The sequence below is a fragment of the Lolium perenne genome, chromosome 3, assembly GCF_019359855.2.
Source record: "Lolium perenne isolate Kyuss_39 chromosome 3, Kyuss_2.0, whole genome shotgun sequence".
Taxonomy (NCBI): Eukaryota; Viridiplantae; Streptophyta; class Magnoliopsida; order Poales; family Poaceae; genus Lolium; species Lolium perenne.
The window spans coordinates 279,215,351-279,242,805 of record NC_067246.2 but is presented as its reverse complement, the minus strand read 5'-3'; the positions used below and the strand labels follow the sequence as shown (position 1 = coordinate 279,242,805).

Sequence of the window (27,455 nt, the reverse complement as noted above, 5' to 3'; positions counted from 1 at the left end):
ACCACACCCTCAAGGGCACCACTGCACCTTGCAGTGGTACTTAGCAAGGTAGTTCCTTAGCCGGAGGACATGGTGTGGCTCGATCATGCCCACAAAGCTGCAACCCTGGGCCTTGTGGTCGACGAGGTGGCTCAGCGCCGCCATGAGATCATCCTCGGTGAAGCCAAGCATGTCCATGACCGCATTGTACATGTCAGGGTGCATGGTCGTGGGCTTGTTGTCCCGGATGGCCTGTGCGACGTCTTTCACAGCAACAGTCATGTTGGTGAAGGCCACAAGCTCGTCGTTGGCGAAGGCGCCTCTCTTCCTCTTGTCGGTGGTCACCTTCTTAGGCGCATCGGTAGCCTTCTAAGGTGGCCCATCGAGGTTGATCGTGTTGGACTCCTGGGTTTCAGCATCCTCAGGTGAAGGATTTGCTGCATCCGAGCCCAGGGGCCACTGGATCCCATGGCGTACTTGCCGGTGGCGAGACCGAAAGAGAAGATGGTATGCATCTCGTCGTAGTTGGCAATGGGCACATTCAGGAACTCCGCGTCCTTTGGGTGATCCTACGATACAAAGGGACAATGATGTTAGTTCTGCTCGTCGTTGATCAAAAGAGTTAGTGAGGTGGACTGAGCGTGCTCACCACGACGTGCCCGCAGTAGTGATCACCCTCAAGGATGATGCATTTGGTATCCTCGCACCACTGAGCCCGCTTAGATCGCGGAGCCTGGTAATGGTGAGCCACCTCTGCCTCCACTTCCTCAGGTGGTTGTACACCCGAGTGGAGCATGCAGAGACACAACAGTATTCAAACAGGCCCTTCGCCTTTGTCAGTTCTCACTCCGGTCTTGATCAAGCTGCACATATTCTCCAAGACAAAGTTGGACATGAATGGAAGCCATTTCATGGTGCCAGTCCCTTTCTGTGAGGCCTTCAAGGCCATGTCCGCTTCCCTGTAATTCTTGTTCTTCTTTGTGGCGGCTGATACGTCTCCAACGTATCGATAATTTCTTATGTTCCATGCCACATTATTGATGTTATCTACATGTTTTATGCACACTTTATGTCATATTCGTGCATTTTCTGGAACTAACCTATTAACAAGATGCCGAAGTGCCGATTCTTTGTTTCTGCTGTTTTTGGTTTCAGAAATCCTAGTAACGAAATATTCTCGGAATTGGACGAAATCAACGCCCAGGGTCCTATTTTGCCACGAAGCTTCCAGAAGTCCGAAGAGGAGACGAAGAGGGGCCACGAGGGGGCCACACCCTAGGGCGGCGCGGCCCCCCCCCTTGGTCGCGCGGCCCTGTGGTGTGGGGCCCTCGTGCCGCCTCCTGACCTGCCCTTCCGCCTACTTAAAGCCTCCGTTGCGAAACCCCCAGTACCGAGAGCCACGATACGGAAAACCTTCCAGAGACGCTGCCGCCGCCGATCCCATCTCGGGGGATCCAGGAGATCGCCTCTGGCTCCCTGCCGGAGAGGGGAATCATCTCCCGGAGGACTCTACGCCGCCATGGTCGCCTCCGGAGTGATGTGTGAGTAGTCTACCCCTGGACTATGGGTCCATAGCAGTAGCTAGATGGTTGTCTTCTCCCCATTGTGCTTCATTGTCGGATCTTGTGAGCTGCCTAACATGATTAAGATCATCTATCTGTAATTCTATATGTTGCGTTTGTTGGGATCCGATGAATAGAGAATACTTGTTATGTTGATTATCAAAGTTATATCTATGTGTTGTTTATGATCTTGCATGCTCTCCGTTACTAGTAGATGCTCTGGCCAAGTAGATGCTTGTAACTCCAAGAGGGAGTATTTATGCTCGATAGTGGGTTCATGCCTGCATTGACACCGGGACGATGTGAGAAAGTTCTAAGGTTGTGTTGTGCTGTTGCCACTAGGGATAAAACATTGATGCTATGTCTAAGGATGTAGTTGTTGATTACATTACGCACCATACTTAATGCAATTGTCTGTTGCTTTGCAACTTAATACTGGAGGGGGTTCGGATGATAACCTGAAGGTGGACTTTTTAGGCATAGATGCATGCTGGATGGCGGTCTATGTACTTTGTCGTAATGCCCAATTAAATCTCACTATACTCATCATGATATGTATGTGCATGGTCATGCCCTTTTTATTTGTCAATTGCCCAACTGTAATTTGTTCACCCAACATGCTGTTTATCTTATGGGAGAGACACCTCCAGTGAACTGTGGACCCCGGTCCAATTCTCTATACTGAAATACAATCTACTGCAATATTGTTCTACTGTTTTCTGCAAACAATCGTCTTCCACACAATACGGTTAATCCTTTGTTACAGCAAGCCGGTGAGATTGACAACCTCACTGTTTTGTTGGGGCAAAGTACTTTGGTTGTGTTGTGCAGGTTCCACGTTGGCGCCGGAATCCCTGGTGTTGCGCCGCACTACATCCCGCCGCCATCAACCTTCAACGTGCTTCTTGGCTCCTCCTGGTTCGATAAACCTTGGTTTCTTTCTGAGGGAAAACTTGCTGCTGTGCGCATCATACCTTCCTCTTGGGGTTCCCAACGAACGTGTGAGTTACACGCCATCAAGCTCTTTTTCTGGCGCCGTTGCCGGGGAGATCAAGACACGCTGCAAGGGGAGTCTCCACTTCTCAATCCCTTTACTTTGTTTTTGTCTTGCTTAGTTTTATTTACTACTTTGTTTGCTGCACTAAATCAAAATACAAAAAAATTAGTTGCTAGTTTTACTTTATTTGCTATCTTGTTTGCTATATCAAAAACACAAAAAAAAAATTTAGTTACTTGCATTTACTTTATCTAGTTTGCTTTAATTACTGTCTTGCACTCTATATTAAAAATACAAAAAAATTAGTTACATTTGTTACCATGTCTAGCTCTGAACCTGTTACTTCTTCGCCTGAAGAATTAGTCTTCACTTTTAAACAAGGGGATGAGGAGAGTTTTAAGGATGCTTGGTCTAGAATTTTTACTTCTTATCGTAAAACTGAACCTCAAATGACTCTAAGTTTGCTCCTTAGTAATTTTTATTTTGGTCTTATGGTTCGCTATAGATATGCTTTAGATACTTTAGTGGGAGGAGATTTCCTTCATTGCAATGGGGATCAAGCTTTTAATGCCATAAAGAAGTTGGTTGCATCACATGATTCAGCTAATAACTTTGATTCAGCCCTCACTAGCATTTATAGTAGATTAAACAATCTCGAGATAAGTACATCTCGCTTGGATGATAACTATTGCCATGTTCGTAATCGTCTTGAACAAGTTTTAGTGAACTCTAAACTTTCATTGTGGGATCCTACTGTTAAAATTGTTATCGGTGATCGAACTCTTCATGCCAACTGTGATATTATGTCTGAATTTTGCCTTATGCCTGAGAGCATTTATAAATCTTTGAAACTTTGGGGAGTTGAGGAAGGAGGAGAAGAAATAACTCTCATTGATAACTCTGTTATAATTTCTAAGGGAATAGCTGCAGGTGTGCATACAACCATTCTTGGAAGAACAATATCCATTGATTATCTTGTTATTGAATGTGTAGGGACAGGAAAAATCACACTCGGAAGATCCCCGCTGAAACTATTGGGAGCAGTCATTGATGTGGGAGAAGGCACCCTGAAATTCACCTCTATACCGGGGGAAATCATATATTTCCTAAATCAAAGGGAAAGAAAAACAATAAGAAAGGTAACGGTAAAGCCCAAGGTAAGGTTGACACACCATCTCTCGATAATACTTGATACACACTTTCTGCGCCTAGCTGAAAGGCGTTAAAGAAAAGCGCTTGTGGGAGACAACCCATGTTTTTACCTACAGTACTTTGTTTTTATTTTGTGTCTTGGAAGTTGTTTACTACTGTAGCAACCTCTCCTTATCTTAGTTTAGTGTTTTATTGTGCCAAGTAAAGTCGTTGATAGAAAAGTTCATACTAGATTTGGATTACTGCGCAGAAACAGATTTCTTTGCTGTCACGAATCTGGGCTGTTTTCCCTGTAGGTAACTCAGAAAATTATGCCAATTTACGTGAGTGATCCTCAGATACGTACGCAACTTTCATTCAATTTGAGCATTTTCATTTGAGCAAGTCTGGTGCCTCGATAAAATTCGTCAATACGAACTGTTCTGTTTTGACAGATTCTGCCTTTTGTTTCGCATTGCCTCTTTTGCTATGTTGGATGAATTTCTTTGATCCATTAATGTCCAGTAGCTTTATGCAATGTCCAGAAGTGTTAAGAATGATTGTGTCACCTCTGAATATGTTAATTTTTATTGTCGCTAACCCTCTAATGAGTTGTTCTAAGTTTGGTGTGGAGGAAGTTTTCAAGGATCAAGAGAGGAGTATGATGCAACATGATCAAGGAGAGTGAAAGCTCTAAGCTTGGGGATGCCCCGGTGGTTCACCCCTGCATATATTAAGAAGACTCAAGCGTCTAAGCTTGGGGATGCCCAAGGCATCCCCTTCTTCATCGACAACATTATCAGGTTCCTCCCCTGAAACTATATTTTTATTCCATCACATCTTATGTGCTTTGCTTGGAGCGTCGGTTTGTTTTTGTTTTTTGTTTTGTTTGAATAAAATGGATCCTAGCATTCACTTTATGGGAGAGAGACACGCTCCGCTGTAGCATATGGACAAGTATGTCCTTAGTTTCTACTCATAGTATTCATGGCGAAGTTTCTCCTTCGTTAAATTGTTATATGGTTGGAATTGGAAAATGATACATGTAGTAATTGCTATTAATGTCTTGGGTAATGTGATACTTGGCAATTGTTGTGCTCATGTTTAAGCTCTTGCATCATATGCTTTGCACCCACTAATGAAGAAATACATAGAGCATGCTAAAATTTGGTTTGCATATTTGGTCTCTCTAAGGTCTAGATAATTTCTAGTATTGAGTTTGAACAACAAGGAAGACGGTGTAGAGTCTTATAATGTTTTCAATATATCTTTTATGTGAGTTTTGCTGCACCGGTTCATCCTTGTGTTTGTTTCAAATAAGCCTTGCTAGCCTAAACCTTGTATCGAGAGGGAATACTTCTCATGCATCCAAAATACTTGAGCCAACCACTATGCCATTTGTGTCCACCATACCTACCTACTACATGGTATTTCTCCGCCATTCCAAAGTAAATTGCTTGAGTGCTACCTTTAAAATTCCATCATTCACCTTTGCAATATATAGCTCATGGGACAAATAGCTTAAAAACTATTGTGGTATTGACTATGTAATTATGCACTTTATCTCTTATTAAGTTGCTTGTTGTGCGATAACCATGTTCACTGGGGACGCCATCAACTATTCTTTGTTGAATTTCATGTGAGTTGCTATGCATGTTCGTCTTGTCTGAAGTAAGAGAGATCTACCACCTTATGATTAAGCATGCATATTGTTAGAGAAGAACATTGGGCCGCTAACTAAAGCCATGATCCATGGTGGAAGTTTCAGTTTTGGACAAATATCCTCAATCTCATATGAGAAAATTATTAATTGTTGTTACATGCTTATGCATAAAAGAGGAGTCCATTATCTGTTGTCTATGTTGTCCCGGTATGGATGTCTAAGTTGAGAATAATCAATAGCGAGAAATCCAATGCGAGCTTTCTCCTTAGACCTTTGTACAGGCGGCATAGAGGTACCCCTTTGTGACACTTGGTTAAAACATGTGCATTGTGATGATCCGGTAGTCCAAGCTAATTAGGACAAGGTGCGGGCACTATTAGTACACTATGCATGAGGCTTGCAACTGGTAAGATATAATTTACATGATACATATGCTTTATTACTAGCGTTGACAAAATTGTTTCATGTTTTCAAAATCAAAGCTCTAGCACAAATATAGCAATCGATGCTTTTCCTCTATGGAGGACCATTCTTTTACTTTCAATGTTGAGTCAGTTCACCTATTTCTCTCCACCTCAAGAAGCAAACACTTGTGTGAACTGTGTATTGATTCTTACATATTTACTTATTGCACTTATTATATTACTCTATGTTGACAATTATCCATGAGATATACATGTTACAAGTTGAAAGCAACCGCTGAAACTTAATCTTCCTTTGTGTTGCTTCAATGCCTTTACTTTGAATTATTGCTTTATGAGTTAACTCTTATGCAAGACTTATTGATGCTTGTCTTGAAGTGCTATTCATGAAAAGTCTTTGCTATATGATTCACTTGTTTACTCATGTCATATACATTGTTTTGATCGCTGCATTCACTACATATGCTTTACAAATAGTATGATCAAGGTTATGATGGCATGTCACTCCAGAAATTATCTGTGTTATCATTTTACCTGCTCGGGACGAGCAGAACTAAGCTTGGGGATGCTGATACGTCTCCAACGTATCGATAATTTCTTATGTTCCATGCCACATTATTGATGTTATCTACATGTTTTATGCACACCTTATGTCATATTCGTGCATTTTCTGGAACTAACCTATTAACAAGATGCCGAAGTGCCAGTTGCTGTTTTCTGCTGTTTTCTGCTGTTTTTGGTTTCAGAAATCCTAGTAACGAAATATTCTCGGAATTGGACGAAATCAACGCCCAGGGTCCTATTTTGCCACGAAGATTCCAGAAGTCCGAAGAGGAGACGAAGAGGGGCCACGAGGGGGCCACACCCTAGGGCGGCGCCCCCCCCCGTAGCCGCGCGGCCCGGTGGTGTGGGGCCCTCGTGCCGCCTCCGGACCTGCCCTTCCGCCTACTTAAAGCCTCCGTCGCGAAACCCCCGATGCGAGAGCCACGATACGGAAAACCTTCCGGAGACACCGCCGCCGCCGATCCCATCTCGGGGGATCCAGGAGATCGCCTTCGGCACCCTGCCGGAGAGGGGAATCATCTCCCGGAGGACTCTACGCCGCCATGGTCGCCTCCGGAGTGATGTGTGAGTAGTCTACCCCTGGACTATGGGTCCATAGCAGTAGCTAGATGGTTGTCTTCTCCCCATTGTGCTTCATTGTCGGATCTTGTGAGCTGCCTAACATGATCAAGATCATCTATCTGTAATTCTATATGTTGCGTTTGTTGGGATCCGATGAATAGAGAATACTTGTTATGTTGATTATCAAAGTTATATCTATGTGTTGTTTATGATCTTGCATGCTCTCCGTTACTAGTAGATGCTCTGGCCAAGTAGATGCTTGTAACTCCAAGAGGGAGTATTTATGCTCGATAGTGGGTTCATGCCTGCATTGACACCGGGACGATGTGAGAAAGTTCTAAGGTTGTGTTGTCGTTGCCACTAGGGATAAAACATTGATGCTATGTCTAAGGATGTAGTTGTTGATTACATTACGCACCATACTTAATGCAATTGTCTGTTGCTTTGCAACTTAATACTGGAGGGGGTTCGGATGATAACCTGAAGGTGGACTTTTTAGGCATAGATGCATGCTGGATGGCGGTCTATGTACTTTGTCGTAATGCCCAATTAAATCTCACTATACTCATCATGATATGTGTGTGCATGGTCATGCCCTCTTTATTTGTCAATTGCCCAACTGTAATTTGTTCACCCAACATGCTGTTTATCTTATGGGAGAGACACCTCTAGTGAACTGTGGACCCCGGTCCAATTCTCTATACTGAAATACAATCTACTGCAATATTGTTCTACTGTTTTCTGCAAACAATCATCTTCCACACAATACGGTTAATCCTTTGTTACAGCAAGCCGGTGAGATTGACAACCTCACTGTTTCGTTGGGGCAAAGTACTTTGGTTGTGTTGTGCAGGTTCCACGTTGGCGCCGGAATCCCTGGTGTTGCGCCGCACTACATCCCGCCACCATCAACCTTCAACGTGCTTCTTGGCTCCTCCTGGTTCGATAAACCTTGGTTTCTTTCTGAGGGAAAACTTGCTGCTGTGCGCATCATACCTTCCTCTTGGGGTTCCCAACGAACGTGTGAGTTACACGCCATCAGCGGCCAACCTAGCCGCGACCTATGCCGCTACTTGAGCCACCAGGTCAGTCACATGCCCATTAACGGCCAGCAGAGGGGTGACCGCCACCTTGGAGTCATAGATGGGTTGTGAATCGGGAACTTGCGACGGGATCTGAGAGTCCCCAACGCAGACAAGTGCCTAGCTAAAGTCATCACAAAAGTAGTCCTACATACATCGTAGTACATATAACGTGAATCTACTTGGGAACAAAGACATGCCTAAAGTGGACAACACAAACCATACCAACATCATCATAAATCAGACAAGTAGTTCATTGCAACTGTCAACAACACAAACCCTAGCAAGATCATGGTAGGTCAACACATTTAGGATAAACAAGCAACCGGAGATGTCAAACCCTAGCAAGATCATGATAGCTCAGCACAATCCGGACTAACCTCTGATACAAAAGCATACCCTAGGCAAGATCTGACAACTCCTAACCTAGATCTAAACATAACCGCGGTACCGGGATAAGGGATTCCTTACAGTAATCGCCGGAGGGGAAGATGTGCTGCACCAGGAAGTAGATGAAGCCGCCCAGATGCAGTCGCTGCCGCCGCCGCTGCCACCGTCACCGACTGGAGATGCGTGCGCCTTTTACCTGTTTGCCGATCGGAATAGGAGCTCGAAATTTGGGAGAGAGTGAAGGTGGGGTAGAAATAGGCCATGGGGCGCGACAGGAGGTGACGGAATCCTTCCCGCCCCTCTTTTCGCTTTTCGCCGATGCGCACCGCAGCTCCCGCCATCTCCATCCCTCATCTAAGCGCGTGCGCGTGCAGAAGATTCACTTTTGCATCAGCCGTGTTTGAGATTTGCCTGCACCGCTGAAAACTGTTGAATCGGGCGTTCCTCCAGAGCCTGACACGAGGGTGCTTTGAGAACTGATTCGTACAACGTCATTCAGCCCAGGCAACGAGACGGACCGAAAATTGCTGGGTTGATGAGCAAGGGCGCACATCAAACGCGCTCGAAGATACCCAAAGGAGGACCGAGGTTGATGATCGATAGGTGAGGCATCGCCATATTTGACACTGGAAGATGGATGGAACAGCTAGCTATATACCGTTGCGCTGCTGGTGCTGGGGCTCGCCGTCAGCTCATGGATCTCATGCTCATGGTCCTCGTGCAACGACCGCTACGCTCTGTCTGTCGGTGCGCGCGTGGGGACGAGCCGATCGAGCAGGACGTGCGTGGTGCTTCGCAGAAAACTAAATTAGTTTGGACGAGCACGAGAAAACCAAGTCGGGTGACGTGACTACTAAACTTACGGACTGATCAAGCTACGGAAACTTTACGGACACACTTGTCACGGGTTGATTGGCTGTGTGTCACTGCCCTTGCTGAAAAATCGGATCACGCTCTGATTTCTAGCCTGCTGTTGTGAGTCCGTAAGTTAATTTTGTAAAAGTAGTCCGTACGTGTAGCATTGCTCATAGTATTGTAGCCCCGCGCCCCGGGAATGCGGAAGTCCACTACTCCACTTCACTACGTACGCGCAGCTTAGCTCGGTGCCTGTGCGCTCGCTCGCCGCCGCTGCGTGCGTGCGCAGGCGACGGCGCCATCGCGACTGGAAGGAGAAGCGCAGCGTTAGCATGCCGAGGTTTTGAGAAAGAGTGTGGACGAAGCGCGGAGATGGCGGACTCTACGGCGGCGGCGGCGCCCATGACCATCGACTTCCTCCGGGCGCGGCTGCTCTCCGAGCGCTCCGTCTCCCGCGCCTCCAAGGAGCGCGCCGACCAGCTCGCCGCCAGGGTACGTGCCCAACACACACACACTCCGGCCGCCAGGCCGCCATGCGCATGCGCATTGTTGCAAGCGGCAGTGTTGTTGATTCGCGCGTTAATTTGGTTTAGGTCGCGGAGCTGGAGGAGCAGGTCCGGGCGGTGACGGAGCAGAGGCGGCAAGCGGAGCGGGAGGCCGCCGAGGTGCTAGCCATTCTGGAATCAAAAGGTTTCTGCGGCGGCCTCTCGGACGCGGGCTCCGACAACGACGACGGCACCAGCGAGGAAGCACGCCCACGCGACGCCGAGACCACCGGCGGCGACGCGGCCCGCTCCAACGCCGAGGAGGAGCAGGGCCAGGAGCCGGCGGCGGCAAAGAGCGAAGCAGATGACGACGCGACGTCCCGGAGGGTTGCAGGCGGGCTTTCGTGGAAAGGGCGCAGCGTGAGCCCGCGGAAGGCCAGGCAGCTCAGGCAGCGGCACCGGCGGAGCTACGCCTACCTCCTCGCCGCCGAGGACCCCTCGCCCAAGTACCGGATGGGGCAGTCCTGCCGGAAGAACAAGCGCAAGGAGCTCAGGTCCTGCCTCGCTACTAAAATATTGGTGTTCGATCGTGACCCATTCAACTCTTCTGACATTCTGCAATTCTTTTCTGTTCTGTCCAGTAGTGGGACTTCCGACGCGGTGCTCACGGGGAGTCGGAAGGGACAGCGAGATGGATCGGCGGCGTACACCGGCGATGGCCGCGCCGAGTTGGACGGTGAGGTGGGTGTAGACGAGCGGAGTTCAGCGGATGGTGGTGGTCAGTACGTGATCAGGTACGAGAAGGGCGGGGAGATGCAAAGGGTGCTGGAGAAGCAGGCCGAGCTCATCGGGCAGTACGAGGCCGAGGAGAAAGCTCAGACGGACTGGGAGAAGAAATTCAACGACAACAGGAGTTCATCCAAGGTACGTAGTACTACCGATCAACTAGTACCATGAATGACGAGACCTGGATCTTTTCTTGCCGAGAATCTCAGATTCGACAAGACGGCTATTGCCGACAGTACTATCGATTTGATCCGGAATTCTGTTCTCCGTATTTCAGGGCGACGTTGTGCAGGAAAAATCAAGTGGCAAAACACTCTCCATTGCCGGAAACGCGTCAGAAGGACACGCCGGGCAGCGACGTGAAGCCGGCGAGGAGCACGGCCGCGGCCGCGTGCAGAATGCTGCCATTTCAGACGTAAATTCAGACGGCTGCCCAAGCCACAACAACACGAACTCTGCCACTTCCGGGCACAAGTCGAGCCCCTCGAGCGACACCCTCGCCAGCAAGGTCTCCGACTGGAGCTCGTCGCGCTTCCACGACCACGCCGACGACCAGCTCGACACAGCGCAATGCCAACAGTCAAGCAGCACCAAGGAGATAGATGTGGAGAGCGTTCTTCAGGCTCTGCAGCGCGCCAGGATCTCCCTGCAGCAGAAGCTGGGCAGGCCGCTCCCGCCCAGCCAGGTGACGCTGGCGCTGCCGGCGCCGGGTGACGAGTACCGCGCGGAAGAGGACCTCTACCACGACGACGGCAGCGACTCGAGTCCGTCTCGTCAGGAAATGCTGGCTCTCCCGGCGCCGGAGGATTACCATAGCTGCAATGACCATGACCATGGAAGTCTTGTCGATGGCGCCGACAGTTCTTCCCTCACGGAGAAACGGAGCAGTCCGAGCACGCCTCGCCAGGAGATCCTGGCCCTCCCGGCCCCCGGAGACGACGAGAGAGAGGACGACGTCGACGTGAAGATCCCTGTCTGCAGTCCGGGCCTGTTCCGGTTGCCGACGGACTCGTTCCTGGAGGAGGACGAGATGATGCCAAGAAGTAATGGCTGTGATTTTGAGCTCGGATTGAGACACCACGCCTACAGAGATGATGGTGATGCAGGGGTTTCGGCAAAGCGGTTCTATGATCCCCATGCTTCTGGTAGGTGCAGCGTTCTACCAAGCTCAGGTTTCACTATAGGGGCCGCTTCTCTTCTTTCTGGAATTCCAGAACTTCCCAAAGATTTGAGGAGGGGAAGATCTCTTGGAGATGCTGATCTGTTCATGCAGCGCGCCTGCGATTACACCATCACTAATAAGTGGATGCTGTAGCGTGTGTTTGTTGATGTCTACTGTAGCTAGTGTTGTTGGTCGACTTTTTTCTGTGGTCCGATAACAATGTTGTTGTGCATGCTCTGCAGCGTTGTCAAGCACAACCAGGCAGCATCATCGGTAGTGAAGATAAGATGCCTCTGTTTGTTTTATATCCTTGTTACCTCGCCCAAGACAAGAAAAGTTGCATCACTTTTCGACCGATTTCATGCGCTTAGTGCGTGCGACCCTGTGCAGCCTGCAGGTGACTGAAAACAGACAGTGTTTGAGTGTTGTGGTCTTGACAGTAGTGTCTGCAGCTAAGCACTCGTCTGGGGTGCCTTGCCCCATTTCGGGGCCCCTGGCCGATCCACGCTGTTTGTAAGGGCATGCGCGACACTCATGATGATAGCTAAGTGTGACCTTGCTTCTGCAGCAATCTCACTACACATCTTTTGTTCCGTGAGTCATCCTAGTGTATGTCACGTGCGTTGCCTCCAACGCCAACCGTAATCATGGTGACTCGTTGAACGTGCTGCTGCGTTCAAGCTGTTGTAAGCATGTTGCTGGCACTTCTGGAGAACTCCTTGCATACCAATGGCGTCGACAACTCTAGAGTTCCAAAGGGAGAGCTGAAGCAGCCGAGCATCTGAAGCCTCGGCAAAACAGACCCAAGCCCACGGCCACACAAGGGGAATACATACATTACTGAGATGAAAAAAGGTAGCTGACAGAAATGCCAGCAACACTAATACCTACGATGCAAATTCAACACAAAAGGACGTGCGGAGATATGCAAGAGTAAGACCTCAGACTCCTGTAATCTAAGCCTAACAAGAAAGCATACAGGGTCTCGGTTTAGTTCAGACCACTTAACGCCTATACATATCATATGCCTAAAGCTACTAAATACCAGAAGAGCAAAATCTAACAGTTATAATACATAGTAGTCTATATAATGATTGGAAAATTTGTCGATGCATCTAAGCATCAGGACCATATATAACTAACCTAAAGAGCAATTCGGAATATATACACTCAGTACCTCGAGCTCTGTCATGAAACATGACAAACCAATTCTCTCGCAAGCACGTCTGGGCCGCAGATGTGCTATAGGCCCATACACTTTGCCCACTTGAATGCTCGCCCTATCTTAAACGGAAGTTCATAGTCTTCCATAAAAGATGACTCTCTCGTGGCTTCCTCTGCTTCTGACCACACATACAACCCCCTCTCATGGTGGCTGCCAGGGACAGTATTGTCAAGTATGACAGCAACCAGGAATGCAATGACCATGTTGAGTGACAGTAAAGTGTTGAGGACATAGTTTACCTGAGATGCAATGAAATAAAGAATCCCAATTAATAACTTATAAGGTAAAACATATTGATGGATAGTGCTATATTTCTTTTGACTTTCGTGAATGGGTTTTTTCAGTTTTCGAACAGAAAATGGGAACCGCAGATTAATTTACGTACTGCATACTAAACAAAAGATTGCATGCAAATGAAATGCAAACATGATCGAATATATCATGTCATCATATCTATAAATATGATTCATGGCCACTCTGTTCTTTGCTGGAAGAAAGTACACAGAACCACCACCCAAATAGCATTTTGGCGCTCAAACCAAGCATTAAATTTGTAAAAGAAATGGCCACTGACTGGTCACAAACCACAGTTCTATGAATGTCACTCTACGGCCCACAGTAGTAACCATTTACACTACAAATATTAAAGTGCACTTCGAAGTTAAAACTAACCGACCAGATTAATTTTCAGTTGGAGCGTGTCTATCAGTACCAAATTGCCAAAGAAAATGCTGTACATGTTGTGTCAAATGAGAAGTCAAAGCGGAGGCACAATTTTGTGTTTTTCTGTTTCTGGTTACTTTCAGATTAATTTTCAGTTGGAGTGTGTCTATCAGTAGCAAATTGCCAAAGAAAATGTTGTACATGTTATGTCAAATGAGATGTCAAAGCAGAGGCACAATTTCGTGTTTTTCTGTTTCTGGTTACTTTCCCCTTACTTATACTTTCCTTGCTATACCTTTTCTTTTGCAGTATCCTTATGTCTCCAATTGTATACTAGTTTTATTCCAAAACTACTCTTGATCGAAACTAAATATCTCTTTTTCTACTAGTGAGCCACTGTATTTTTTGCGGAATGAAGGGTTCTAGCTATTACTCTAAGGTCCAGTGTAGTGAACATCTACACTACGAACATTGAAGTAACCTTCAAAGTTCAAACTAACAGACCGGACTAATTTTCAGTTGAATTATATCTTTAAGTGGCAAATTGTCAAAAGAAAATGATATACATGAGCTTGTGTCATATGAGAATTGAGAAGTCAAAATGGAGCTGTAATCGTGTAATATGCAAAAACGGCAAACGACAAAATTATGTGTGCAATTTTGTATTTTTCTGTTTCTGGCTAATTTCCAATTATTTATATTTTCCTTGCTATATCTTTTTATTTGCATAATCCTTATGTCCCCAATTGCATAGCAGTTCTTTTTTCTTTCTAAAACTACTCCTGATGAAAGGGCTTGTTTGGTTGGAGGCCTCACAAAGAGCTGCCTGGCCTAGAGTCTCCCTGAGACCTGCCTGTAGGTTAGTTGGTTGGCATCCTCAACAATGAAGCAGTAGCCTGGCCTGTAGAGCATCTGGCAGAGTCATTAGCCTGGCTGCAGCGTAGGCACATAGTTAGCCTGGCCCAGGCGTAACGAAACGGTCGCCTGGCTCAAGCCTGGGAGGCTAATGACACGGTCTCATGTGTGCTGTCCAATGAAGTCATGGTTCAATCATTATTTATGGGCTGACAATGCAGATTTAGCTGGCCAGGCTGTGGACACAAACCAAACGCGTCGATCTCAGGCTAGCCTGGCCAGGCAGTTATTTTGATTTTTTCAGGCCCAGGTCAGGCTCCATATTTGCCCAGCAGCGCAGGCACGGAGCCAAGGACTCCAACCAAACTTAGCCCTATATGTCTGTCTACTAGTCAGACACTATAATTTGCATATTTTTCTATTCACCAGAATATAACCACAGAATTGTCGACTATAGTGCAAATATGCCTAACAGCAGACAGTGAAACGAAATTCTGCAGAAGATGGGAAGTTCAGTACATACCCCGCCAAATCCAGTGTGTATAGGTCCATGCGATGCGACATTGTATGGCTGAAAGTATGTTGGAACGGATGAGTTTGCATTAGGATGTAATCCATACTGTTGGAAGTATGATGGAATTGACAAGGACAAAAACAATGCTAGCCCCACAACAATACAATTCCTGGAGCTTCCTGTGGCACCATAACGAAGATTGGACAAGCCAAGAGCACAGAGCATGGCCCACATGAAACAAAGGAGAGCAGCAACCATAACATCAGGAATAGATGCAATGAAAGCACCAACTTTGCCTGCAAATGAGATACAAGAACAATCGTAAGAAACAACAATTCATGCTATAAACCAAGTGATGTTTGCTCTTCCAACATTGAGTGAGAACTTTTTACATTGAGAAAAATGCAAGTGATTGCTTACCAACAATAGAGAGAACTATAAGAACAATAGCACCAAATCCAACTGCCTTGCGGCTACCCATTTTAGTCACAGCAATCGTATGTACATTCTCTGTTATTGTTGCTGACCCAACTCCTGTTCCCCACAGGCCAGCCAAAACTGTAGAGACACCTTCAACGCCTATACCCCTGCTAACAATTCCAGCTGTTGGTGGTCTTGTGGCCACAAACAAAGATGATGCATGGTAGGAACCAACCTTATGTCAAATGCACAGAAGAATTATTAGGAGATGGAAGAATATGGATCATGATGGACAATTAATGGCAGTATCAGTAATATTGTTTACAGAGTGGACTAATTTCAGGTAACCTAGCAAGATATGTGTCTGAGAAGGCAGCTTATGTCAAGTTGACGGTTACTAAGGGATCTACACTTTTTACGGTGTATATTCCAATAAGTTTTTATGTACAGAAAAGAATGTAATACATTGCAAGATTATTTATGAAAAAAATACAGAATAAAGTAAACCATATACGATCAAGGACTCGAGGTTAAAAGCAATGCTAAACTTACAGAATCAACTGATGCGATTACTGATACAAGACACATCACAAGGCCCATTTTCCAATTAAAAACTGGAGTACCCCATTGTAACGGATACGGAAATCTGAACCACGGAGAAGCTCTTAAGGCATGTGAAGTGTCTACACGGCACGATTTCATCCTCAATACATGCGTCCGGCAAAAGGCTGAGACATTGTTTGAAGCAGGAATATTCGCATCACAACCTTTGAAGCTATAAACTCCACTTGCTGTCAGAATGAAAGCAATAGCCCATGTGATCCCAAGACCAAGAGGAACCTAAGGGGGCAGCATCAATAGTTCAAAATTTAGCTCATCATGGAGTCACAATAACTGCCATGCAGCATAAATTAAGACAATACTACCAATATTATTAGCTAAATCTTACCGCATAAATTAGAAACACCCTGTACCCAAATAACTTTATTTTTCGGAGGTACTGCACCAAGGGAAATACACAAATAGTCAGCATCAAACTATTTACAATGCACACTATATTCCGTTGCAATTAACAAGGGTTTTACTGTGTACTCACTAGTGCAAAGATAATGACCATCAAAAATTGCAAGACACCCATCTCTATACATGACCCTACTTTAGTGAACCCATAACTGAAAAAGGAGAGGCCAACAGCTGCAACCGTTGGTGAGACAACGACTGGATTTATCAACCTGAAATAAATAGATTGAAATATACAACAGAAATATAAGGTTAGCTTGGTTGACGGACGATGGTCACAAACTCACAATGCCACACAAGTCCATCTCATTGGTCTACAAAATAATCATACAAACAGATGTCATGCTATCTAGATATATCTAGGCTCCCTCAGGCCTAAGACACGGACTGCTGGGTTACATTTTATACTTTCCACTTCAATTTTTGCAAGATAGATCTTGAAGTTATGGCATAATGGATCTGATACTATATTTAGTTGCATACTTGTATGAAACAGCCAGTTCACCTAAAAGCATAAGCTGATAAGTAAATGCAGCCCTATACTCACACTAAAACAGTTGTAAACAACAGTTAACACATAGAGACAAATTCATAACTATGATACTCAAAAGTGGGAAGTGACCACTATGTTGTTAACCAATGTTGATCTTATCCAATTTTCATGAGGATTGCTTACACCGTATATCTACGTGAAAGTTCTGTCTCTACAAAGTACTACTATAAAAATTTGGAAGTAAAAAGGGAATTCAAAGAGCAGATTTTTCTACATACGAGCATGCATCATTTAACTTCAAATCTCTACTCATTCACTGCCAAGGCCAACCAGGTGTGCATGTCAAAATCCTACTATTAGCATATTGACCTGCCTAGTGGCGGCAGAAAGCTATAGAAGAAAACGGTTTGTGTCTTATGAGCAGCAAGGGACACAAACCTTAGCAATATCGACATGAGGCCTGTATATCCCAACAGCACTTGGAATGAACCTCCAATTATGATAGCTCCCTGTAGGTGCTTCATTATGTGCTTAAAGTTCTGCGATGCGATGGAACAGATTATGTTAATCCAGCCAAGAGGTGCACTAAATGAAATATCACAAGCTCCCCACTGCAACATGTGCCTGTGGCATGCTATCCAGGCAGCGTCACCATAACACAAATGATGAAAAGAGAAAATGCTTACGTTGTCATTGAGGCCGAAGAATTCAGGGGAGTTGATAATGGCGAGCGCAGGGGCGAGGTACACGAAGGATGGCCCCTGCACGAGCGGCAGCCTCGTTCCGAACAATGTGTGCAGCAATGTGGTTATCCCCGAGACTAGCAGCACCGTCGACACCACCGCTGCCGTGTCATCCTACGATATATGAATGCAGATAACCCGTAATAAGTAAGAGTAACACACAAGCTGTAGTGTAGGGACTAGTAACATTTCAGTTATATGGACTCACGGCAGAGCCACCCATGGCAGGAACCATCACCAGCGGGACGAGGATGATCGACCCGAGCATGGAGATGTAGTGCTGGAACCCAAACACGGCTACCGGAACTGCAACACAGCTCAAAAACCTCTATATGACAGTCGTCGGAAAGTGGGAGTTTCAGTTTACATCATTTTTGGGGTGCTTACGTATTCCGGGAGTGTCACGAAGCTCGTACTTGACGTGCGCCGCCCGCTGCGGCGCACCCTCTTCCTCCCCCTCCTCCTGCAGCTGCGGAAGCGGCTGCCCGTTCGGCCGCCCTCCGTCCGAATCCCTCCTGCGCGCCCTCGCGGGGGGCGCTGGTGGGGGTTGCGGCTGGCGGTGATGTGGTGGGGGCTGGGGCTTGGCATTGGCGGCGGGAGGTGGCGGCGCGGCGGAGGTGGGCCGGGCCGGCGGGCCGGACTCCAGATCGGCGGGGCGGGGGAGCGGGGCGTGGGCGGAGCTGGGGGCGGAGGCGGACTCGCCGGAGACGCGGGCCTGGAAGCCGGTGCGCTTGGCCCAGGAGAGGGGCTGCGGCTGCGGCTGCGGCGGCGGCGCCGGGGGCCAGGGGCCCGGGCGCGCGCGGCGGGACGGCGGCAGCGCGCCGGAGGAGGAGGCCATGGCGCAGGCGGGGCCTCGCCGCCGGCGGTTTGGGGGGAGGAAGGGCTGCGAGAGTGCGAAGGCAGTGAGGTGGAGGCGTACTGAGAGAGCCGCGCGTGCGGAGGCGGAGGCGGAGATTTTGCGGCGGGCGTTGCGGGGCCCGCGGCGTCAGTGGGCGTTAATGGCGCTCTGCGTGTGGCGCGCGTTTGAAAAACAATTGGGGACACGCGCGGTGACGGTGAGGTTTTCGGTGGATCGGGATCGTCCTACTCGGACGTCGCTTCTTCCGTTTGTCACTGGCACGCTCAGCAGACTGAGATTGCCAATAGTTGTGTACTTTGTGTGAGGTTGTGCAAGATATGCCGTTGTACGGTGCAGTACTCTAGCTTTTTTGACGTATTGTTCCACGGAATAATTGCGCTGCGAATCTAATGTGTTCTTGTTGACCGAGACCGTGTAATGTAAACATTTCCGCTATGAGCCTTCTTGGCTTCTTATATGAAAAAACTGATTGTATAAAACGAACCAGTTCGCTGGCGAGGTTCGTCAAATAAAACTATGTTCTACTACTCGCAATAAGTTAGCACAGCCTTTTTAGATATTTTAGAATGGCTAGATACGGATCAAAATGACTAAATTTACACACCAAGACTGCTTAGACTGCTCATAGTGGGAGTAACATAGCTAGTAACATCACACATCTCAAGGTATTTTGGTGACATGGCATGCTAATAAATGAAGAAAGAGACTGAGGTGGTAACTAGCTATGTTACCATAACATCACACACCCCAATGCAAGATGAGTCTACAACATAATAAATGATAGAATGCATGACACTACATATAAGTTACTATCCACTATGAAGGTAGTAACTTAGACTAGTAACATGACATATATTACTAGTCTAAGTTACTCCCCACTATGACCAGCCTTATAGTGGAAGTAACATAACTAGTAACATCACACATCTCAAGACATTTTGCTGACATGGCATGCTAATAAATGAAGAAAGAGAGTGAGGTGGTAACTAGCTATGTTACCATAACATCACACACCTCAAAGCAAGATGAGTCTACAACATAATAAATGATACAATGCATGACACCACACATAAGTTATTACCCACTATGAAGGTAGTAACCTAGACTATTAACATGACATATGTTACTAGTCTAAGTTACTCCCCACTATGACCAGTCTAAGAGCATCTCCAACATGTGCGGTATAAATCGGCGCGCTATGCCACGCTGCCGCCACGCTGTAAACTGATGGCGCGCGTCGGAGCGATTTTTGCCTCGTCGGATGCTCCATTTTGCAGCGCACGTTGGCGCGCAAAAAAAGCACCTCTGCCGGACGCTCTATTTTGCAGCGCGCGGACGCGACGCAAACAACAAACAAACACAACTATGCATCAAACAAGATCAGACAACCATATAAAATTCGAAAATAAAAAGTACCATCCGAATACAATACATTGTTCACACCAAATACAGCACGTCAAACATACAACAATACAACATAGTTTTGAGACAATACAACACATAATTTTCAAACAAATACAACAAGTATGCAACTACTGTTGTCCATTCTAATTCCACCATTCTTCCATGAGATCTATTTGAAGCTCATCACGTGTGTCGTTGCACCGGATACCATGGTATGAGGCAATGAATCGGGCAATCCTTTGTGCGGACCTCCTCACTTGCACGGGAACCCCCATCAAGTCGTAGTGGGTATGATCCACATCTTTCCCGCGATCATCATATATAATCATGTTATGCATGATGACACACGTGGTCATGATATATACCAAAGGCATTCTTGGTCCCAAAATCTGGCCGGTCCTCTAACAATGGCAAATTGGGCTTGCAAAATCCCAAATGCTCTCTCTACATCTTTCCTAGCCGCCGCTTGTGCATTATGGAATTTGGTTTGCTTCTTACCTCTTGGTTGAATAATCGGCTTCACAAATGTTTGCCACCTTGGATATATGTCGTCGGCGAGGAAGTAGCCATAGTTGTACTTTTGGCCATTTGCTTCAAACTCCACCAATGGACCTTCCCGCATTGCAAGTCTTGTCATTAGTGGTGACCGTTGAAGAACATTGATGTCATTGCAAGATACGGGCATTCCAAAAAAAAGCATGCCATATCCAAGTCTCCTGGTCGGCCACCGCTTGAAGGACTGTGGTGGCATCCTTCTTGTATCCTTTGAATTGTCCATGCCATGCCACCGGACAATTCTTCCAACTCCAATGCATACAATCAATGGAACCAAGCATGTCGGGAAACCCCCGGTTGGCGTTGATTGATATGTCTCAAACGTATCTATAATTTCTTATGTTACATGCTAATTTTATGACAATACTCACATGTTTTATATACACTTTATATCGTTTGTATGCATTTTCCGGAACTAATCTATTAACAAGATGCCGAAGTGCCAGTTCCTGTTTTCTGCTGTTTTTGGTTTCAGAAATCCTACACAGGAAATATTCTCGGAATTGGACGAAACAAAAGCCAAACCTTCTATTTTACCGTGACGGACCCAGAGAACCAGAGAAGTGCCGGAGGGGGGCCAGGGGGCCCCACACCATATGGGGGCGCGGGCCCAACCCTGGCCGCGCCGACCTATGGGGAGGGAGCCCCTTGGCTCCTCCGACTCCGCCTCTTCGCCTATATAATCTCTCGTGACGTGAAAATCCTACACCAATTTACGAAACTCCAAAAAGACTCCAGGGACGCCGCCGCCATCGCAAAACTCCATTTCGGGGGACAGAAGTCTCTGTTCCGGCACGCCGTCGGGACGGGGAATTGCCCACGGAGTCATCTCCATCGACACAACCGCCATCTTCATCGCCGTTGTTGTCTCCTATGATGAGGAGGGAATAGTTCTCCCCCGAGGCCGAGGGCTCTACCGGTAGCTATGTGGTTCATCTCTCTCCCATGGTGTGATCTTTATGTGATCATGAGCTTTGTATCACTATTAATCTATGTGCTACTCTAGTGATGTTATTAAAGTAGTCTATTCCTCCTCCATGATGTAAAGTTGACAGTGTGTGCATCATGTAGTACTTGGCGTAGGTTATGATTGTAATCTCTTGTAGATTATGAAGTTAACTATTACTATGATAATATTGATGCGATCTATTCCCCCTTTCATAGCTATTGTTGACAGTGTGTATGCTATGTTAGTACTCGGTCTAAATTGCAGCGGTCTATTATGCACTCTAGAGGTTACTTTAATATGAACTCCGGATGTTGTGGAGCTTGTTTACTCCGGCTTGAGGTGTGCTTTTGTAGCCCTACACAATGAATGGTGTTTGTTATCCAACAAGAGAGTGTAGAAAGTAGCATTTATTTATTCAGTTATGTGATCAATGTTGAGAGAGTCCACTAGTGAAAGTATGATCCTTAGGCCTTGTTTCTAAGCATTGAAACACCGTTTTCAACAAGTTCTGTTACATGTTTGCTTGCTGCCATCTTTATTTTAGATTGCAATTACTACTTACAATCATCCATATTATTTGTATTTCACTATCTCTTCGCCGAACTAGTGCACCTATACATCTGACAAGTGTATTAGGTATGTTGGGGACACAAGAGACTTCTTGTATCGTAATTGCAGGGTTGCTTGCGAGGGATATCTTTGACCTCTACCTCCGTGAGTTCGATAAACCTTGGGTGATTCACTTAGGGAAACTTGTTGCTGTTCTACAAACCTCTGCTCTTGGAGGCCCAACACTCTCTACAAGAATAGAAGCGTGCGTAGACATCACTGATCTCCAAAAGCCTTGTTGTGTCTTGAGCATTGGGGGCTCTCAAGTATGTGGAGCCAAAGACATTGACAATTGCAACGACAAAGCGCTTCACACACAAGATAGAAGTGCTCTCTCCTATGGCCAAATGATCATCAACATGATCCGCCGGTATACCATATGCCAATATACGCAAGGCGGCGGTCACCTTTTGGTATGTGCTATGACCAAGTTCTCCGGCGGCATTCCTCCTTTGCTCAAAGAAGCGATCATACTTGGTCACCTCCGTTGCGATGTGCTTGAACAAGTTGAGACTCATCCGGAAACGCCGCCGAAAATAGCTTTCGGGAAATATCGGATTCTCATTGAAATACGACCGCATCAACTTCTCATGCTCTTCAATCCTTTCTCTCCACAACTTCTGTCTACCGAACACTGATCCACCAAATTTTGGCTTCTTAACGGCGCGGTATGCTAATAGTAGCGATATGTTCTCATCTTCCTCTTGGTCATACTCGTCATCCCATGAATCATATGATGAACTCTACAAACATACATATAAAATTACTTAACTACAACTAACTTTAGAGATAATTGGCAGATAGAGGCCGGCCGGCGGAGGTGCATACCTTGCGAGCAAATTGGCGAGCACCATGCTCACGCCATGTTGTTAGCAAGCTCGAAGACGATGACGACGACATGGCGGCGGCGGCGCGGAGGACAACGACGAAGACGCGATGGCGCCGGGAAGGAGGAGGCGGAGGAGGAGCGCCGACTACTGCCCGTCGCTGGCGGCGGCGCGGGCGTCACAGAGCGGCGGCGATCGGTGGGGAAATGAGGGCGCGGGGGGGGGGGGGGGAGGGATTTCCTACCGTTGGCTTTTCGCGCGTGGGCGAGCGATGCCGCGCGCTGTAGCCGACGCGTCACATATGGCGCTCCGGATTGTGCAAAACACCACTCGCCCAAAAACATTTGCAGCGCCGCGCCGTTTACCGCGCCTGCTGGAGTGCCCGAATTCCTCCCGCGCGCTGCATACCGGCCATTTTTTTGTAGCGCGGACTATATAGCGCGCCTGTTGGAGATGCTCTAAAACACATCTACATAGATATTTTTTTTTTAAATATCTTATATTAGTGAACGGCACAATTTTAATGTATCGGTGCTTGCAAAACAGAGTCCTAAATAAGAAAGTGGGTTGGGCTCTTATCTTAGGCGGGATATTCGGCCATCGGTTTCAACCGCTTAACGTCACCAATGAAACTCAAGTAAACTTTTACTTTGCTTCGAAATATGACCGTTCCATTAACCAGCCTCATCTACAACCTCACTAGATTTCTTTGATCTCGTGCATTTACCTACTTCTATCTACATTGCAATTTGGCAAAAATAAGGCTCCGCAAATTATACGTTCTCCCTTTTTTTATTGAAAAAGCTCACTGATGTAATCAAATCTACATCTATTTAAAATGTGTATCTCCAAATTCTAGTAATCACATCGCAATGTGTCCTAGTTGTGAAAATTGTGTGTGCCAATGTTAAATTTCAACAATGTTGAAATTTGGATATTAAGGAAGCCCTATTTCGCAATAGCAGCTCCGAGAAGCTGGGCTTAGGGTGCGCCTCCTACGGTCGTTTCAGTGACTCAATTGGTTGGCTTCCCTCAACTCAGACTGGTGCCGCCACCTCTCCCAGGACCGGAATGATTATCCCTGCCCGATGGGTCTACATTCATCCCTGAATGTCGTCATCCGGTCTAATTAAGTAAATATTCCTTTCAAACAAATTAAGTAAAGATTGCTCTATAATTTAGATGCATTACTGCAAGACCACTCACAACATTGAGCGCCTTTTCTATTGCTCTTTTTTCCATCCTTTTTTATGCACAGGGTGTATAAATACGATTGTACTAGACAGAAATGCTAGGGACAATTCACAATTTCAAATTACTCCAAATTCTAAATCAAACTCGCGCTATGTAACTAGAATTCATAGAGGGAAAATCGAATTTCGTTAAAAAAAAATTGAGAAAACATCCGCCCTCTTTATTAAATCAAAGTGCGAGGGATACAAACGCCTTCAGGCGGATTAATAAACCAAACATGTCTACCTACTTGTAGGGATAAAACTAACTGCGCAAGATTATGCGCCTCTTTATTCGATGATCTTCCTTCATGTGAAAACATAGCTTCCAGGAATCCCCTTGCTCCAAACTGTATTTCCGAAATTATATGACTATAAACCCCAAGATTGGCTTCGTGCAGAGCATTCACCACCCGCAAGCAATCACTTGCGATCATCATCCTGGGTAATTTGAGGTCTTGCACCAGGTTGAGGCCTTCCCGGACAGCTAGCGCCTCCAAGATCTCTGGATCAACTAAACCGTGAAACAATACAGCTGAGGCACCAAGATACTCTCCCGCCTCCGATCTAGCGACAACAGCAACTGATCCGCAACTTCCACTCCTTGACACCCCTGTATCCACATTGAGTTTTGCCATCCCAGATGGCGGTGGAATCCATCTAGCCAGGGCAACGGTAGGCCCTCTCCCAACCTTTGCAGGTTTTGGTTTCTTCATTTGGTCCAGCTCCCTAATAAAGCTGTCAATAAAACAGTGTGTGCTGAGCGGGCTTTGAAACGAATCTTCGTGAATTGCCTTGCGCCGAGCGTGCCAAATGTAGGGATACGTTGCATAGAAAACAAAAAATTTCCTACCGCGAGAACGCAATCCAAGCCAAGATGCAATCTAGAAGACGGGAGCAACGAGGGGATGATCGAGACTCACCCTTGAAGATTTCCAAAGCCTACAAGATGAGGCTCTTGTTGCTGCGGTAGACGATCACTTGCCGCTTGCAAAAGCGCGTAGAAGATCTTGACGGTGCCACAATCGGGCAGCACCTCCGTACTCGGTCACACGTTCGGTGTTGATGAAGACGACGTCCACCTCCCCGTTCCAGCGGGCAGCGGAAGTAGTAGCTCCTACTTGAATCCGGCAGCACGACAGTGTGGTGGCGGTGGCGATGGAGATCTTCGGCGGAGCTTCGCTAAGCGTTGCGGCAGAGGGGGAGGAGTGGGGCGGCTAGGGTTTGGGGAGAGGGGGTGGCCGGCCCATATGGGGTGCGGCCAGCTTGAGGGCTTGTGGTGGCCGGCCCCCTCCCCTATGCCCCTCATTATATAGGTGGAACCCCCAAGTGTTGGACTACAAGTTTTCGAATAAGACCCCAACCCAAAACCTTCCATGTGTAGGGAAACCTACCCAAGGTGGGACTCCCACCTCAAGTGGGATTCCCACCCTTCCATGTGGGGGGGGGGGGTGATGTCTACGGGTGCTTCTATTCTTGTAGATAGTGTTGGGCCTCCAAGAGCAGAGGTTTGTAGAACAGCAGCAAGTTTCCCTTAAGTGGATCACCCAAGGTTTATCGAACTCAGGGAGGAAGAGATCAAAGATATCCCTCTCAAGCAACCCTGCAATCACGATACAAGAAGTCTCTTGTGTCCCCAACACACCAAATACACTTGTCAGATGTATAGGTGCACTAGTTCGGCGAAGAGATAGTGAGATGCAAGTAATATGGGTGAGTATGAGTGGTAATAGCAATCTGAATAAAATATGGCAGCGAGTAAACATGCAACAAAACAGTAAACAAACGGAGATTCGATGCTTGGAAGCAAGGCCTAGGGATCATGCTTTCACTAGTGGACACTCTCAACAATGATCACATAATAGAACCACTCTACACCCTCTTGTTGGATGATGAACACCACTAATTGTGTAGGATTACACGAACCCTCAATGCCGGAGTTAACAAGCTCCACAATATTCGATATTCATATTTAAATAACCTTAGAGTGCAAGATAGATCAACACAATTACACCGAGAACTAACATAGCATGCACACTGTCACCATCACACTATGAAGGAGGCATAGATCACATCAATACTATCATAGCAATAGTTAACTTCATAATCTACAAGAGATTACAATCATAACCTACGCCAAGTACTACACGATGCACACACTGTCACCATTACACCGTGCAGGAGGAATAGAGTACTTTAATAACATCACTAGAGTAGCACATAGATGATATTCAACTAGATCACATAAAGAGAGAGATGAACCACATAGCTACAGCGGAGCCCTCAGCCCCGGGGGTGAATTACTCCCTCCTCATCATGGAGACAGCGATGGCGGTGAAGATGGCGGTGGAGACGGTGGTAGAGATGACTTCGGGGGCAATTCCCCGTCCCGGCGACGTGCCGGAACAGAGACTTTTGTCCCCCGAATTGGAGTTTCGCGATGGCGGCGGCTCTGGATGGTTTTCTCTGGTTTCGTCGAACGGGGTCGAGGATTTAGGTCAGGGATGACTAAATAGGCGAAGAGGCGGAGTCAGAGGGGCCACGGGGGACCCACACACTAGGGGGGCGCCCCCCCTTGGCCGCGCCACCCTGTGGGGTGGGGCCCCCCTGGCACCCCTCTGGCCCTTCTTCGGTGCTCTGGAAGCTTCCGGGAATTTTAAGATCTTCGGTGTTGATTTCGTCCGATTCCGAGAATATTTCCTTACTATGATTTCTGAAACCAAAAACAGCAGAAAACAGCAACTGCCCTTCGGCATCTCGTCAATAGGTTAGTTCCGGAAAACGCATAAATATGACTTAAAGTATGCATAAAACATGTAGGTATCATCAATAAAGTGGCATGGAACATAAGAAATTATCGATACGTTGGAGACGTATCAGCATCCCCAAGCTTAGTTCCTGCTCGTCCCGAGTAGGTAAACGATAACAGAGATAATTTCTGGAGTGACATGCCATCATAATCTTGATCATACTATTGTAAGCACATGTAATGAATGCAGCGATCAAAGCAATGGTAAATGACATGAGTAAACAAATGAATCATATAGCAAAGACTTTTCATGAATAGTACTTTCAAGACAAGCATCAATAAGTCTTGCATAAGAGTTAACTCATAAAGCAATAATTCAAAGTAAAGGTATTGAAGCAACACAAAGGAAGATTAAGTTTCAGCGGTTGCTTTCAACTTGTAACATGTATATCTCATGGATATTGTCAACATAAAGTAATATAACAAGTGCAATATGCAAGTATGTAGGAATCAATGCACAGTTCACACAAGTGTTTGCTTCTTGAGATGGAGAGAAATAGGTGAACTGACTCAACATATAAGTGGAAGAAAGGCCCTTCGCAGAGGGAAGCATTGATTGCTATATTTGTGCTAGAGCTTTTATTTTGAAAACATAGAGAGAGCATAAAAGTAAAGTTTTGAGAGGTGTTTGTTGTTGTC

General features: G+C 46.5%; 2 protein-coding genes across 3 annotated transcripts; one reads left to right on the top strand and one right to left on the bottom strand.

The window, feature by feature from the left end:
• The first annotated feature begins 9,239 nt into the window (after nt 1-9,239).
• Nucleotides 9,240-11,944, top strand: LOC127344377 (uncharacterized). 2 transcript variants are annotated; one of them, XM_051370640.2, is made up of 4 exons: nt 9,240-9,698; nt 9,800-10,245; nt 10,336-10,615; nt 10,755-11,944. In XM_051370640.2, exons 1-4 carry the CDS (start codon nt 9,579-9,581, stop codon nt 11,790-11,792), a joined length of 1,884 nt encoding a protein of 627 aa, XP_051226600.1. In that variant the 5' UTR covers nt 9,240-9,578; the 3' UTR covers nt 11,793-11,944. The 2 variants fall into 2 exon arrangements, with proteins under 2 accessions (XP_051226600.1, XP_051226599.1); XM_051370639.2 differs by having other exon boundaries at nt 9,241-9,698; nt 10,333-10,615.
• Nucleotides 11,945-12,565: 621 nt separating this feature from the next.
• Nucleotides 12,566-18,507, bottom strand: LOC127344376 (nucleobase-ascorbate transporter 12). The gene is made up of 10 exons (XM_051370638.2): nt 17,960-18,507; nt 17,781-17,878; nt 17,516-17,686; nt 17,268-17,368; nt 16,413-16,548; nt 16,266-16,316; nt 15,869-16,156; nt 15,317-15,551; nt 14,906-15,192; nt 12,566-13,103 (listed from the first exon to the last, which is right to left on the bottom strand). The coding sequence occupies exons 1-10, from the start codon at nt 18,408-18,410 to the stop codon at nt 12,882-12,884; spliced, it is 2,040 nt and encodes a 679-aa protein (XP_051226598.1). The 5' UTR covers nt 18,411-18,507; the 3' UTR covers nt 12,566-12,881.
• Nucleotides 18,508-27,455: the final 8,948 nt, after the last annotated feature.

What these genes read in the sequence shown, in the direction of transcription:
- LOC127344376 (XM_051370638.2), bottom strand. Translation starts at nt 18,410, where the DNA reads ATGGCCTCCTCCTCCGGCGCGCTGCCGCCGTCCCGCCGCGCGCGCCCG. An exon ending in TCGTGACACTCCCGGAATAC is followed by an intron (nt 17,879 to 17,959) that starts GTAAGCACCCCA and finishes GCTGTGTTGCAG; the next exon opens with TTCCGGTAGCCGTGTTTGGG. An exon ending in GGGTGTTTCTAATTTATGCG is followed by an intron (nt 16,157 to 16,265) that starts GTAAGATTTAGC and finishes CTGCCCCCTTAG; the next exon opens with GTTCCTCTTGGTCTTGGGAT.
- LOC127344377 (XM_051370639.2), top strand. Translation starts at nt 9,579, where the DNA reads ATGGCGGACTCTACGGCGGCGGCGGCGCCCATGACCATCGACTTCCTC. An exon ending in CCGACCAGCTCGCCGCCAGG is followed by an intron (nt 9,699 to 9,799) that starts GTACGTGCCCAA and finishes AATTTGGTTTAG; the next exon opens with GTCGCGGAGCTGGAGGAGCA. An exon ending in ACAACAGGAGTTCATCCAAG is followed by an intron (nt 10,616 to 10,754) that starts GTACGTAGTACT and finishes TCCGTATTTCAG; the next exon opens with GGCGACGTTGTGCAGGAAAA.